Consider the following 14,886-nt stretch of genomic DNA (forward strand, 5'->3'; position numbering starts at 1 on the left):
ACCGTACATAGTAAAAAAATCGGTCTATCGGTTGACCCTGCGGGCAAGCCCAAAAACATCCCGTTGTTTTCGAGCTACTTGAGCTCGAAAACGTTATTGTGAATACATTCTCTAATTTATCGAGCTCGAAAATACTTTAATATGCCGTTATTTAAAAAAAAAAACGTTTTTTTTCATCGGAAATGATCTCAGGAACATGCTCGTAATGTTCCTTAAGCGTAATTGGCTTTAGATTTACCGAAAAAAATTCAAAACCATTCTAAAATTCCGTATGTATTTGGCTTTGACTTTTTGTACACTGAAAAAAATAATCGCTAGCTGCTAGCGAAATAATCGCTTGCAGCTAACGTTAAAAAATCGCTAGCTGCTAAAGAAAAAAATCGCTAGCAGCTAGCGATTATTTTTTTCAGTGTATGATCAATTTGGTCCGGTTTAAAAAGAAATTAGGCCCTTTGACGATAGTTTTCCATTGTAAATGATCTGAGGAACACGTTTAAAAGTTCCTTTTGCGTAATTGGCTTAGTTTAGCAAAAAAAAATTCTAACCTATTCCAAAATCCTATATGGATCTGACTTCGACCATTTGAATGATAGATTTGGCTTGATTTTATAAGTAATTCATCCCTCTGACATAAGGTATCCATCGGAACTGATCTTAGGAACACGTTCAAAAAGTTCCTTAAGCGTAATTGTGGATTGTAAGCTGATTTCCTGCAAATTGTCTTTTATTAATAAATTCAAATTGCATATTTATTTCTTATAATTATGAAACTCATTACGAATCGGTAATCAATTACGTAACTGCGTCATAAAATACTCAATTTACATTCTATAATTAATTCAACAATAAGTTCTTACGAACCGTCATCTGTGTTCTTCGAAAGGTAAGAAGTTAAGCTATTGTTCTCAATATTACTTGTCTTTGAATATAAATTTTTTCACAGCTTAGTACATTAAGAAAAAAAAATTTCTTAATCATCATTAATCAGCCCGGATGATGTTCAAACTTAGGTAGTATAATTGAGATAGTGGTGAATCCTTCAAACTGTTTTAATTGCTAACGACAATACGAATGAATAGCACAAGTCTATTACTTTTGTATTATAAAAAAAATTATTATTGTTGTCAAAAATCACAATTTCAGTGATGGAATTATCATCATTTATCAATGTAATTGATATTTTTTAAATTTTAAGTTTCGAATCAAATTAATAATTCACTAAATGAATTAGAGCTTGTAGTATTATATTATAGTAAGCGAACATGAATCTCAAAGTTAGTGAAGGAATATTATCTGTATAGAAATATGTCCACCACTACACATAACTAAGCAATACTAGTATTCATTTTAATTGAAGTAAATCGAGTTGATGCTAATGTTGATAATAATTTAATGCTGATTGAACACATTAGAAATTATTTTCCAACACGTGCAAAGTTTTGTTTTATTATATTACTTTTTTATATAGTTTTTAACTTAAGTATGTTTATTCCTCAATCCAGTATATTAGTTACTATATTAAGTATATTATTCATTATATAAAGTATATTATGTTATATACAATGATTTTTTTGTAATTTAGAAAGTGAAACACTTTACCACCATCGTATTAATCTTTTTGATTGCAGTCATGAGTAAATTATCAATCATTGTCCAGGGATGGAAGGATGGCCACCTTAATCCGGCGAATGAGTTGAAAGTGACTGAGAAGAGTATCGAGCTACCACCGTATCTTGTGAATGTCGATCTCTTCTCAGAGTCTTCTGAAACCACTTTCGACTTTATCAAGAAAAAAATCGAAGAGAATCATCGGCAAGTGATTGAGCTTCGAAATAAGCAGCTACCACCCGGGCAACAACAACAACAACAACAACATCAACAACAACAAATACAACAACAAATACAACACCACCAACAACAACAACAAATACAACAACAACAACAGCAACAACAACAACAACAACAACAACAAATACAACAACACCATCAACAACACCATCAACAACAACAACAACAACAGCAGCAGCAGCAACAACAACAAAAACAAAAACAACAACAAAAACAAAAACAACAAAAACGCCAACAAAATGACGATCAGCAAACATCCAAGCGGCGTAAAATTCAATCGTCGAGTCAACCAATTACTTTTGACGTTCAGTCGGCTGAGGATCTCCTCAATCCCAGTACACCCGTAATATTCGTCCATGGTCGTACTGGCAGTGGAAAGACAACCACTTTATTTGGTGACTCTGAGCGTGGAACGCGAGGATTAATTGAACTGTTGTTTGATGGAGTCGCTGCAGAAGATCTCGAGTTCAAGTAAGCCAAAGCACTTTTGACGAACTATTAATTTTTTATTCATAACTTTTCGTTGACTTTTTTTTTCTTTTTCTAGGGCCGAAGAATATTCAATCAAGGGATTCCGGGACCTAGTCAGTCCATCTTCCAATTCGGTCCAGAGCTTCATTCTCCTTCATTCGTTGGAGGTGGCACCATATAAAACCATGAAGAAAGTGCTGGAGAAGCGGCTTACATGCGACAACGACTTCATCAAAACAGCATCTCGAGGGGTCATATTTATAGAGTTTGTAAGTAGTATACTTTTTCTAATCTAGTATCAAAAAATAAGGGAAGGGGGGGGGGGGGCAGAGCGGGCCCCTTAAGGGAAATAATTATAATATGATTAACTTTTTTAACGCGTTTACTTCTTTTTAGACCCTTGATACTTATTTTCACTTCATTATGCTGCGTCCATTAAAATTGAAAAAATCAAAAATTAGGGGCAGAGCGGGCCCCCATAAAAAATTTCGGATTTGATATTTTTTATTCTTTAATTTATTTTAACAATTAACTATGAAGGAGAGGGTAAAGGAAAAAGCAAATTTTACTTTATTTCAAAAATTTAGCAACTAAAAAAAAAGTTTTTAATTTTTGAATATTTTTAATGACCAAATTGGCCCCAGACAAAGAGAATCAGCCAGAAAAAATCATTTTTTCAGAATTTTCGGCTGGTCCATTTTGCCCCAGGTGTCATGCGTAGGGCTAAAAATGTAGAAATATATGAATTTTTTTTTTTAATTTGATAAAAACATAAAAAAATCCTTTTCTCAAAATTTTTGGCTGGTCCATTTTGCCCCAGGTGTCATGCGTAGGGCTAAAAATGTAGAAATATATTAGATTTATAGTAAATGGGCAAAAAAATAAAAATTTTTTTTTATTATCAATATTTCAGCGGGGCCCGCTGTGCCCCCATATTTTTTCAAGATTTGAAAATTTTAAGGGGCCCGCTTTGCCCCATGGGGCCTGCTCTGCCCCCCCCCCCCCCCTCCCCTACATTTTTAATGGGTAATTTTTGAAAATATGTTTACAGACAAACATCAAAACATCGGAGAAACTCTGCGTCATCGACATGCCCGGGCTGGAACGGGATGAAGTGACGGCACATAATCCACTAATTTCACCATCAAGAACAACAAAGTGGATTTCAAGGTTGACATCGGACTTCCGGGAGTTAATAAATCCACCACCTGGGACATATATTTCAAATGATCTGTGGAAGTCCGTAAGAAATTCACTTCCGAAGAAGTCCTTGGTGTTTTTAGTGTGCTGTATCAGGGCTCCATACAAGAGGAACAACGTGCTTTCGTCGGTGCTGTTTTTACACAGCTTCGAGGACAGGCGAGCACCCAATTTCGAGTTTGGACTGTCAAGATCACCGTTGTCAATACGTCCCGCGGCTCAGCTGACACCGAATCGTCAAGTGAGTCAACATTTGTCAGTGCCCGGGATAACAGTAAATTCAGCGCCAAGTCACGAGGAGTCAGCGCTAGTGAAACAACTACGAGCAGAGCTGGAGGCTGAGAAGGAGAAGTCCTCTCAGTTTAAATCGCAATTCTTAGAAGTTCAAGGCAAGCTAGATTATGTTTTAAAAATCCATCAGCGACTCCATGCCGCTTACGACAAACAAAAGGAGGAGACCAAACGCATTCTAGGAAACCTTAGGGGGGCGTATTTTGACATCCACAACCTGGAAGTCAAATTAGCCGAGCTTCAGAAGCAATCGTCACCAGCGGCTCAACCACCACCAGCGACCAGTTCATCATCATCATCACCAAGAAGAAATCGATCGGCATCACCAGCGAGGAGTCCATCAACATCAGCAGGGAGGGATCAATCAGCCATTCGACCACCAACACCAGCGACCAGTTCATCATCATCATCACCAAGAAGAAATCGATCGGCATCACCAGCGAGGAGTCCATCAACATCAGCAGGGAGGGATCAAACAGCCAATCGACCACCAACACCAGCATCTCAACCACTATCACCACCAGCGAATCAACCATCACCACCAGGAAATCAACCACCATCACCAGCGACCAGTTCATCATCATCATCACCACGAAGAAATCGATCGGCATCACCAGCGAGGAGTCCATCAACATCAGCAGGGAGGGATCAAACAGCGTCACCAATGAGTTCATCACCGGCCATTCTACCATCGCCTCCGGTTCGAAGGATACTGAGGACCAGAAAAAGATTGTCAGACAGGGTCCTCCACCAATTTCCGGAGGAAAGAAAAAAAGACTTACAAAAGCCCTTGCCCATCCCTGAGGGCAGTGATATGAAAAAGGCCTTATTGGAAAAACTCAAGCTGCCCAATAATTACAGAGTGCCTATCAATGACACAGTGTCTTTGAAACCCGACCAACCAGAGGTTTTCAAGAACGTAGAGTGGTCGGAGTACATCCAACATTCCATCGTGGGTGCACGTTCTAAATTCAAATGCAGGAAATGTGGTTTGATTTCTGAAAGGTCCTATGCAGTCCAACATGCATGGCTAGTGGAAATGAATAATCATCTGGCATGTGATGATCCGGAGTGTGACTTGCTCTTCAAATCCCCGCAGCTATTGCAAGATCACATGGAGGCGGCACATAAAATAATGAGACCTCCTCGTAAGACGCGCAAGAGGAAGAGGAAGTGATGCGGTGTGGTGGTGCAATTCACCAGCAATTCTGGAGGAGCTGGTGAATTTTTGGGAGGGGTTGGTTTTAGTCAGTAAGAGTCTGACACTACCAACCAGTGCAGACAAATCATGAGATAAGGTGGTGTCCATGAGGATTTCCAACGCCTCCCACCCAAAAAAAAAAAGAAAAAAAAAAAAAAAAAAAAACAAAAGGTAAGAATCATTCTGATCTTTTCATGGTTTTTATGGTTTTTTTATTTTTTCAGTGAATCAAGGGTCAGCTTAAGTTATAGAATTCTACCAGCGTATTTCATGGAAACTGTCAGATGAGAAACAAACACCAAGTTGCAAACTTTCTTGGAGAACTGGGTCCGAAAGCTACATAATAGAATAGTCAAAATATACAATAAAAATAAAATAAATGTAATGGTTCAGGAGCAATAATTATAACAATCATAATGACGGGCAATTGAGATGAGTATTCTAGAATTTCCCTATTTTCTAATCTACAATGACCAAAGAAAGATCGTGATTATAAATAATATATTGAATGTAATGATACACAATAATCAAAAAAAAAAATTATCATCAATTATCAATTAAAAAAATTATTAGATGTTGGCTAAATTCCGTATCAATTATTTTAATTCATTTATTGATTTATTTTAAATTTATAAAATGTCTCATGTCTGCTTTTTTTCAGATATAAGAAATATTACTATCGAGATGGTAACTATTACTATCGGCAATAGTAAATACTATACAAGAAACGAATAGTTAACATAAAAGTATGATAATGATTATCACATGCAGAAGGTAATCATTCCCTATTACAAGCTGGTGATGGTTAGCATTTTTTTCAGCGTGCAGTTAACTTCAAATTTAATTAAACAATTTTTTTTTAAATTTAAAAGTTGTCTGATTTTAAAATCAAAACAATCTGGCGGTAAAGAAAAATTTTTTACTTTTTATAAAATTTACTTCAATTGGCGAGCCCTACAAATTACTTCGTTTAAAATTATTTTTAATTTACTTTTAGCTAGCTCTCATGTCAAGTTTTTTGAGAAAATATTTTTACCATGACATAAATCGGCCAGCTGTTGAATTGCTGTCTTATAAATATCGCAAAATCAAGTGTACTATCGAATACCCAACTGCCAGTTTCCTACCAGCCCCCGTATATTTAATTAATAAATTCATTTTACTACTGATCATTAATAATTTTCTTGTTATTATAAATTAAATTAAAAAACTTTTTAAGGGATCTGTATTAATAAAAAAAAAATTTATTAGTACCTATATTGTACATTAAGTTGTTTTTCTGGAACAACTTTACTGATTCCATACATTCCAGCAAGTAATCGTCCATGAGGAATGGAAAATGGTTCTTTTGGTACAAGGTAAGGTCCTTTTTCCCCCATATAAACATATCTAATCTTCAGCTAAGGAAATCAATTATTTAAAAAATATTGTTATATTATTTAAAAAATAAATGAATAAATAAAAAGGATACAGCAATCGTAAAACCCAATAAGCGCTTTGTCATAAATTGATTGGTTCTTCAGCACTAGTTACAAAAATAGAACAAGGTGGTGATCCTGGTTGTACTCTAGGATTGAGTGTAACATGAACAGGAGCTTTGGGTGTTACAACATGGATTTTCATTAATTGAGCAATCAATGGTTTTGGTTGCCTAAAATATAAATATTAAAATTTTAGAATGATAAATATAACCCAAGTAGCACAGAGACAACTCGGTTGCCCAATTTCAAAACACAGTAAGGGACAAATTTTTCAAAATCGATGTTTTAGTATTTTTAGTTTCAATACATAATTATAAAATTTTATTTTTGTCAGTTACTGTGTTTTGAAATTGGGCAGTCGAGCTTTAAGATGTCTTTTAGAAAGACGAGAAAAATTTTATTCTTTCCCGCCTTTAGATTTTCTGCACTTGAGTGCATTTGAATTTTAATAATTTTTTCCTCGACTGTTGTAATTGTAAGAAAAATGATTATCACCAACCATAGGCCAAAACGATCCTTTCTCTTTCTGATGCTCAAGTCTGACTGTTACATCCCAAGGCAGTAAAAATGCTGATGTAGCCAGATTACCAGTTTGATGTTGAAGACACAGATGGTTGTCTCACTAACGACTTTTCTATAAAACAAAAATATTTATTAAAATAATTTAATTAATAATATTACAAATATAAAAGTTTTATTCTCTACCTTTGGTATTCTCTGATGTTGAAATATCGACTCGACTACAGAAATTTTTTCTAGGGACACTTGGAATAAGTTGTGCTGGCCTACAATATATAAAATAAATTATTATCATAATTATTATTTACAATAAATAAAGTAGGATGGCCACAAAGAAATTATATCAAAATTTCCTGATATTTCCCAGTAAAATTTTTGAAATTTTTTCCTGATTTAGAACTTTTATTCGTATCATTAAGATATTCAAAGTTTTTGATGTATTTTCATTGTCGATAATTAAATTTGATGATTAAATCATGCGAGAAACCCAAAAAAAAAGTCAACAAAATAAATTAGTAAAGAATTCAAATTACACTAGTCACAAAAATTAAAGAATACTAAAAAATTGAAAATTTTCAAGTGATTTTCAACAGGTTGTAATTCAAAGGAAAATTGTCGTACAACAAAAAAAAAAAAGACAAATTGTAGCTTCAAGTGTCTAGTTTTTTGATCGGGTAACCAAAAAATCAATGATAATTATCGAATAAAAATTATTGAAGCCCGTAGACCGTTTTTAAGACGAGCAAAAATTTGGTAAATGTCTTTTTCGATAGTTTTCTTAGGATTACTCCGGAACCGCACATAATAAAAAAAAATATATAGAGACCAAATCAGAAAACTAGAAACTTGAAGCTACAATTTGTCTTTTCAGTTTTTCTTGTACGACCATTTTCCTTTGAATTACAACCTGTTGAAAATCACTTGAAAATTTTCAATTTTTTAATATCTTTCAATTTTTGTATCTAGAGTATTATTAAAAAATTTTTAACTGTCGCAATTAAATTCCCGGATACTTTTCAAAATTTCCTGACATTTCCATGATATTTCTCGGTTGCATGAAATTTCTTGATAACTCGCGGATTGTGGCCATCTTGTAAAGTAAATTAAATAAAAAAAAATAATAATCCACCTAAAATTATGAATACTAGGTTGAAAAACAGGGAATTCAATTTTTTCTAACTGCGAACAGCCACATTGTTTAGCCATCAATTGAAACCAATCATAGTTAACATGTCGTAAATTAAAAAGATCTTCTCTTGGTCCTTGACATTGCCCGCAATTACAAGCGCAAACATATCTAACCCCACTGCAATATTCCATAATTGGTAATTCGTTGTCATCCTCACGTTTATCAACAAGTTCACCGCCACCTGCATTTTTACTGCCACCTTTATGCAGCGGATTAGTGCATGGATTATTAGTCAGTGACAAAACTTGACACATTTGTTTACAAGTTCACCAATTTTTGTCACACTCCATCTGTAATTTTTCACTTAACTCATCATAAAGGGGCCCACGTGCATGCATTTCAAATACCGCCATCGCATGAACCAGCTTACTTTCATGATAAGCGTGGCCATAATGTCTTGATAAGTTTGTAATGCACGTGGTAATATTTTGCTACATCTACTTTTACTAAATTTAACGTCTGTATTTAGCAGACCGTGTAAAGTTGACAGCTCTTTGCCAGTACTTTGCATAAAAAATTCATAAACAACATTGGCAACTTTTGTAAATAATGAAACTGATGGTATTTCAAAATATGAAGGAACTGGATGACGTCCAATTTTACTGTTATCATCAAAACCTTTACTAAATGCTAGATTGACGTGCTGATGTAAAAACGTTTTGAATGATCGTAGCTCATTATTTATTCCAAAAGTAAAAATATCTTCACTTTTATCACTCTTATTATTATTGTTATTGTTGGTATTATTTTTTGACCCAGAAGAACTGATTATACAGCTTTCTATTAATTTTCTCATCATGTAGCTATACATGTCACAAGACTCAGTGGATCCAGTGTGAATATAAACAAATTCTTGATTAGCCGGAATAGCAAAGAGACAATAGGAACTGATATTATGTACAACATGATTTTCTTTGAGAATATCATAAATTTGACCTTCCATCGAGTGCTCCAGTTGTTTTATATTTGGTCAATAATTTGGTGTTTGCTTCAATTCAACTGGACCAGTTTCCAAATAAAATAAGATCCGGGGAGGACAAGATCTGCAATTAGTTACCCAGTTTTATGGTAGTCCTGATATGGTACCAAGTAAACTAGACAATTGTGTTGATACTTTTTGTCTGAAAGAAATAATATATTCATTTTTAATACTAATATTATTTATTTAAATGAATAATGATTTTCGAATTTTTTTTTTCAACAGTAAATTAAAAAAAAAAAAAAACTAAAAATATGCACATGTAAAAAACTAAAAAACTATAAGTGTAATGATTTTAATTTTTTCTCATTTTTATAGAAACTTAAGGAGGTTCGACCAAAATTAGTGAGTCAAAGTAGTGTTTGAATTTTTTCGTTTGCTAAATTCTCCTAATAGTTATAAAAATTCATCATTTTCATTTATAATAACATAACGAATTCATAAATTAATATTTATTACTTATTTAATTAAAGAAAGTAATGAAATTACTTGGTTATTTTTGACTTATATGATTTAATAAAAAAATTTAGCAACAGCGCGTTCTTACACATCGATATTCAAATTAAAGCGGGAAAAATTTATTTCTAATCTCGTCTCTCTTATTAATGTATTTCTATCTTTTTTTCTTCTCTCAGCTGCTTCCGCGACCTTGCCAAACCCTCAATAATGTGTATCTCTGTCGATGAACGAGATTAAAAAATAAAGTTTAACTTGAATTATTTAATTAACTACAACGGTAACACTATATTATTAAAATCTTATCATATTCTAAATATATTCAAGTTTATGGCATGTAGTTTTTTATTTCTTAAACTTGGGAGGTTAATAATGAAAAAAATCGAATAAGTCATGACGGAAGCTTATCCGCCATAAGAGTCTCTGTATAAGAACTTTAAAAACGTCATTTTTAAATATTTTTTTCTAAAAAGCTAGACGGTGGATCATATTCAAATTTTGAGAATACATAGATAAAGTACTTTTTTACATTTATACTAAATATCAAATCGTAAAGTTGGAAAATCTTTTTTACATTAGATTCGGTCGAACCTCCTTAAGCGTTATTTGCAGAAAAAAAAAAAATTTCGAGGTAGAAAAAATATTTCGCCGACGTCTAATAATTTTTAAAATTTATTTGAAACGATAAATAATAAAAAAAAATCACACTTTTAGTTTTTTGAATTTTTTACATATGCATATTTTTAGATTTTTTTTTTTTTGTAATTTATTTGTTGTAAAAAAAATCCGAAAATTTTTAATTTTCTGCTAACTTCAGGATCATGATCATGATTCAATAAATAAAATCCAAAGAAAAAAAATCAAAAAAAAATTTTTTAAAATTAAAAATATGTAATAAATAATAATTAATGGAAACTCACATCGTGATCTTTGCCTTTGTTCTTAAACATCAGAGCTCTCGGCGCCGACAACCGAACATCCCAATTTTCTTTTAGGAATAATGTGTCTGGTCCTGAAACCTGGTTCCCATTCTTCTGGGGGAATATATTTGAATACGTGGTTATCACAAATCTGGAAACATATTAATTAATTAATTAATTAAGTCATCAGTCATATTACCCGTGTAAAAAGCAAGAGGATAAAAAAATCTAAACGAACAAAACAAAAACAAAAAAATTATTCAACCGCATCACACGTTGTGAGAGCCGAAGAATGACAGCCGTGAGATCACGCCGTTGATGCTCTCTGCAAACGTAGTCCCCCATTTTACTCTTTCTCGTTAATGCTTTCTCCTGATTGGCTACTTTATTTATTTGTTATATTTATAAATTTTTAATTTGTTGTAAATATAGTTAAATACATTTAATTAATGCGCATCTTTAAGTTATTTTATTTTTTTGTATATATAGCTAATTTTTTTTCATTCATTATTCTTAGTATTATTTATTTATATATATACTTTTTTATGTGGTCAATTTTTAGTATTTATTGCATATTCTAGAATTAATTTTTTTTTTGTGTATATGGTTAATTTTTCTTATTTAATTGTAAATAATATTTTAATTATTCGGGTTAAATTTAATTGATTACATCGATTGACTTTCAAAACGTGTGAGTGAGTAAGTGTACAGCCAAGGGTTTGGTACTCTAAAAAAAATAAGAATTAAATAAGTCGATTAAATAATCGACTTATTTTTTTTTTTTATCCTCAGAAACGAGAAATATTTTTTTCTCTGAAACTTTAGTCTATATATTTTTTTCTAGGTCTCATCTCATTAAGAATACGAGCTAGTTTAGCTTATTTTATATAAAAATATATAATGATTAGAAGTAAAAAAGTAAAAAAATTTAAATTATTGTTTTAAGCAAAAAAAAAAAAAAAACGAAAAAAAAAATAAGTGACAGCTTCGTTTAGACAGTAGTTGAATGTACCGAATAGTCTCCCAATAGGTGCTAAATATTGGACATCATTTCTAAAAATAGCATCTGACATAGTTGTTTGCCACTGACCAAGACTTTGGGAGCGGGGATTTGTAGCGAATGAAAGTAAAGGCGTCAAGGGGAAGATCATGCGCAGTCTACGATATTTAGTTTCGCGGGCTTTTGGTGTCACGTGTCGAGAAAGGTCGTTGGCCTGTGCTGTATACACAATCACTAGATTCGTATAACCAGCTGTTATTTTGGCGCGTTTTTTTTTTCAATTTTTATAAAAACTTTATTTTCTTTGCAGAAATCAAATTTTCTTGATAAAAAATATGTTTCGCTCTATGAATTGAAGAAAAAAATTCTATTGGGACTGAAAAAAATTTTTGGCGCGAAAATTTTTTTTTGCACTTAAAAATATTTTCCTGTTCCAAAAGTATTTTTTCTCGCCCCGAGATAATTTAAGTTTTCAATTTATAATGCGAAACTTTTTCCGAGCATGTAACGTTTTTCTTCGGGCAATCAAAAATTCTTTTGCTAAAAAACCCTTTCTTTTGTGTATGAGAATAGACCTGAAGCATTAATTATTCATCAAATTATTTTATATAAACTCTTCATAGAGCATTATTACTCCTACAAAATTTTTTTGTGAAGATCTATGAGAACCCATTTTAACTGCTACATCACTTGGTAAAAAAATTTTAGATTTCTGATTTATTGGTTTGATTATTTTGTTTTTTTTATAATTTATGATTTTGAAAAATTCCAAAAACTATTAGATGTCCGTTAACTTCAGTATCATCATGTAGAAAAGTTAATTCAATTTAATGTGTGACTTAAAGCTAATTGTTTCTCCTCATTAGATAATATATTTATTTGTATCAATTGTTTGTTTTATTAATTTTTTATTTTTTGAAAATTTGATCAATTTTTTACTTTCACGCACATCTTTAATTTATTTATTCAATTTTTCATTTGTTGTATATGTAGTTAATTTTTTTTTTATATTTGTAAATGATAGCTTTAATTGTATATATTATTTTAATTATGCGGGTTGAATTCTATTGATTATATAGATTGACTTTTAAATCATTTAAGCGATTAAGTGTACAGTCAAGGATCTAGTACTCTCAAGAAAATAGAAAAATTCATTTTTAATTTGATGAAAAATTTTTTCTTTAAAACTTTAGAAAATGTTTTTTTTTTTTTTTTAAATCATTAAGAATACGTGCTAGTTTAGCTTAATTTAGAGAAAAATATATAACGATTAGAAGTAAAAAAAATCTAATTTATAGTTCTAAGCAAAAATAAAAAACGAAAAAAAAAATAAGTGACAGCTTCGTTTAGACAGTAGTTGAATGTACCGAATAGTCTCCCAATAGGTGCTAAATATTGGACATCATTTCTAAAAATAGCATCTGACATAGTTGTTTGCCACTGACCAAGACTGTGGGAGCGGGGATTTGTAGCGAATGAAAGTAAAGTCGCCAAAGCGAAGATCATGCGCAGTCTACGATATTTAGTTTCGCGGGCTTTTGGTGTCACGTGTCGAGAAAGGTCGTTGGCCTGTGCTGTATACACAACCACTAGACTCATATACTAAAAATATGCACTTGAAAAAAATAAAAAAAACTATAAGTGCATTTTTTTTTAAATATTTTGTTTTTTTATGATTTATGATTTTGTAAAAATCCCAAATTATTAGTACATTAATAGTTACTTTTAAATTTTCGTCCAAATATTTGTAAATTTTTCATTAATTAAAAAACTTTGCAATCAATATTAAATTTATTCATTTAAAAATGATACTGAAGTTAGCAGACGTCTAGTAATTTTTGAATTTTTTTTCAGACGATAAACCATAGAAAAAAAAATATTTAAAAAATTGCACCTGTAGTTTTTAAAATTTTCTACAGGTGCATAATTTCATTTTATTCTTTTGCAATTGATTTTTTGAAAAACAAAAATTCAAAAATTTTCAAATGTCTGCTAACTTCAGGATCATCATTTAAAAATAAATAAATTACCTGACGGATACTTTCACTATCATTTTTATCACGAGCTCTTGTAAAATATTTAATATTACGTGATTCAAATGAATCGATCCAACCAAAAATTTATTAGATAAAAAATAAAAACGTCAAGGATAAAAATTATATAAAACTGAAGTTAGCAGACGTTAACTGACAGTTTTTGAAATTTTTTAAAAACGATTGACTATAAAAAAAAAATATTTTGAAAAGTCGCACCTATAGTTTATTAAATTTTCTAGATGTGTATATTTTTAGTTTTTTTTTTTGTAATTTATTTGTTAAAAAAAAAATCCGAAAATTTGTAACTGTCTGCTAACTTCAGGATCGTTAATTATTTGCTAATTAATTTATAAATTTATTATTTATGTATGAATAAATTAAACTAAATAATTATTAACTCACAAAAAAGTAACTCACAGTTATTGCGTCGCAATATACACGAGTAACTGGCTTACGTCACTGATGACACGTCGTCGCTCGTCACAATGTCGATAGTGTGTTACACAGAGAAGTTATAAACTGAAAATATCCGACAAATCCCTACTACACTTCCTTTCGGAGAGGACGTTTTTACACACATATTATATGTAGTAGCACGTACTGTAACCAACTACATTATAATAGTTCGTTTACAATTTTTAAAGTATCTCAGTTTACCGACAGTCAATTCAGTTACCGTAAGAGTTACCGGGAAATTCAAATACGAAAAAGTTAAAAAATGTACGTAGATTGGCGCGCAATGGCAATCTACACGTTGGCGGGCTGCGCAAAAGCTCAATAATTAGACTTAAGGCTGTGAACTAAGCCATCGCGGATATAGCTCGACGACAATTTGTTATACTCAATACTTATAAATATGATATCAATATTTTTATCAGATAAAAAATGGAAACCATGATATCGACTTAAATTTTAAATTCGATTAAAAAAAAACTAAAAACCTTTTCGGGGAAATTTTAGATTATTTATTTCTATATGGTAGTCATAATTAAATGTCACTTGTATTAAAGACGTGGACGAGAATAAGCAGTTATTGTAACGGAAAAAAATGCTGGTTAATAGTGAGAAAAAAAATCTCACTCTCGAAGTTAAAATTGAGTTAGAATATGTAGAAACAGAAAATGCAGGCGACTTGTCATTTCGTGGCTGGGAAAAATGAAACTTGGGCATTAGTTGTGGGCTTTTGACGAATGGGAAAACAGGACGAAAGAAACTGATGAAAAACTGCGGGCTTGTGGGTTTAGAGTATAATGTCGTTAAATAGGTTATTTACTGCGAAAGACCATCGAAAATGA

The 14,886-nt window shown here is 31.6% G+C and overlaps 1 protein-coding gene and 1 pseudogene across 2 annotated transcripts; one reads left to right on the plus strand and one right to left on the minus strand.

Moving 5' to 3' along the window:
• Positions 1-13,608, minus strand: part of LOC130675731 (nonsense-mediated mRNA decay factor SMG8-like) — a 22,598-nt pseudogene extending 8,990 nt beyond the window's left edge.
• LOC130675972 (ras guanine nucleotide exchange factor R-like) lies at positions 1,618-6,405 on the plus strand. 2 transcript variants are annotated; one of them, XR_008991366.1, is made up of 4 exons: positions 1,618-2,319; positions 2,396-2,588; positions 3,371-5,915; positions 6,009-6,405. XR_008991366.1 is itself a non-coding variant. In XM_057481914.1 (3 exons), the coding sequence occupies exons 1-3, from the start codon at positions 1,631-1,633 to the stop codon at positions 4,985-4,987; spliced, it is 2,499 nt and encodes an 832-aa protein (XP_057337897.1). In that variant the 5' UTR covers positions 1,618-1,630; the 3' UTR covers positions 4,988-6,405. The 2 variants fall into 2 exon arrangements, 1 of the variants encoding a protein (XP_057337897.1); XM_057481914.1 differs by having other exon boundaries at positions 3,371-6,405.
• Positions 13,609-14,886: the final 1,278 nt, after the last annotated feature.

Source organism: Microplitis mediator, chromosome 10, assembly GCF_029852145.1.
Source record: "Microplitis mediator isolate UGA2020A chromosome 10, iyMicMedi2.1, whole genome shotgun sequence".
NCBI classification, from domain to species: Eukaryota; Metazoa; Arthropoda; class Insecta; order Hymenoptera; family Braconidae; genus Microplitis; species Microplitis mediator.

Coding starts and splice junctions, on each gene's coding strand:
- LOC130675972 (XM_057481914.1), top strand. CDS start 1,631: ATGAGTAAATTATCAATCATTGTCCAGGGATGGAAGGATGGCCACCTT. Junction 2,320..2,395: donor GCAGAAGATCTCGAGTTCAA/GTAAGCCAAAGC, acceptor TTCTTTTTCTAG/GGCCGAAGAATATTCAATCA. Junction 2,589..3,370: donor GGGTCATATTTATAGAGTTT/GTAAGTAGTATA, acceptor ATATGTTTACAG/ACAAACATCAAAACATCGGA.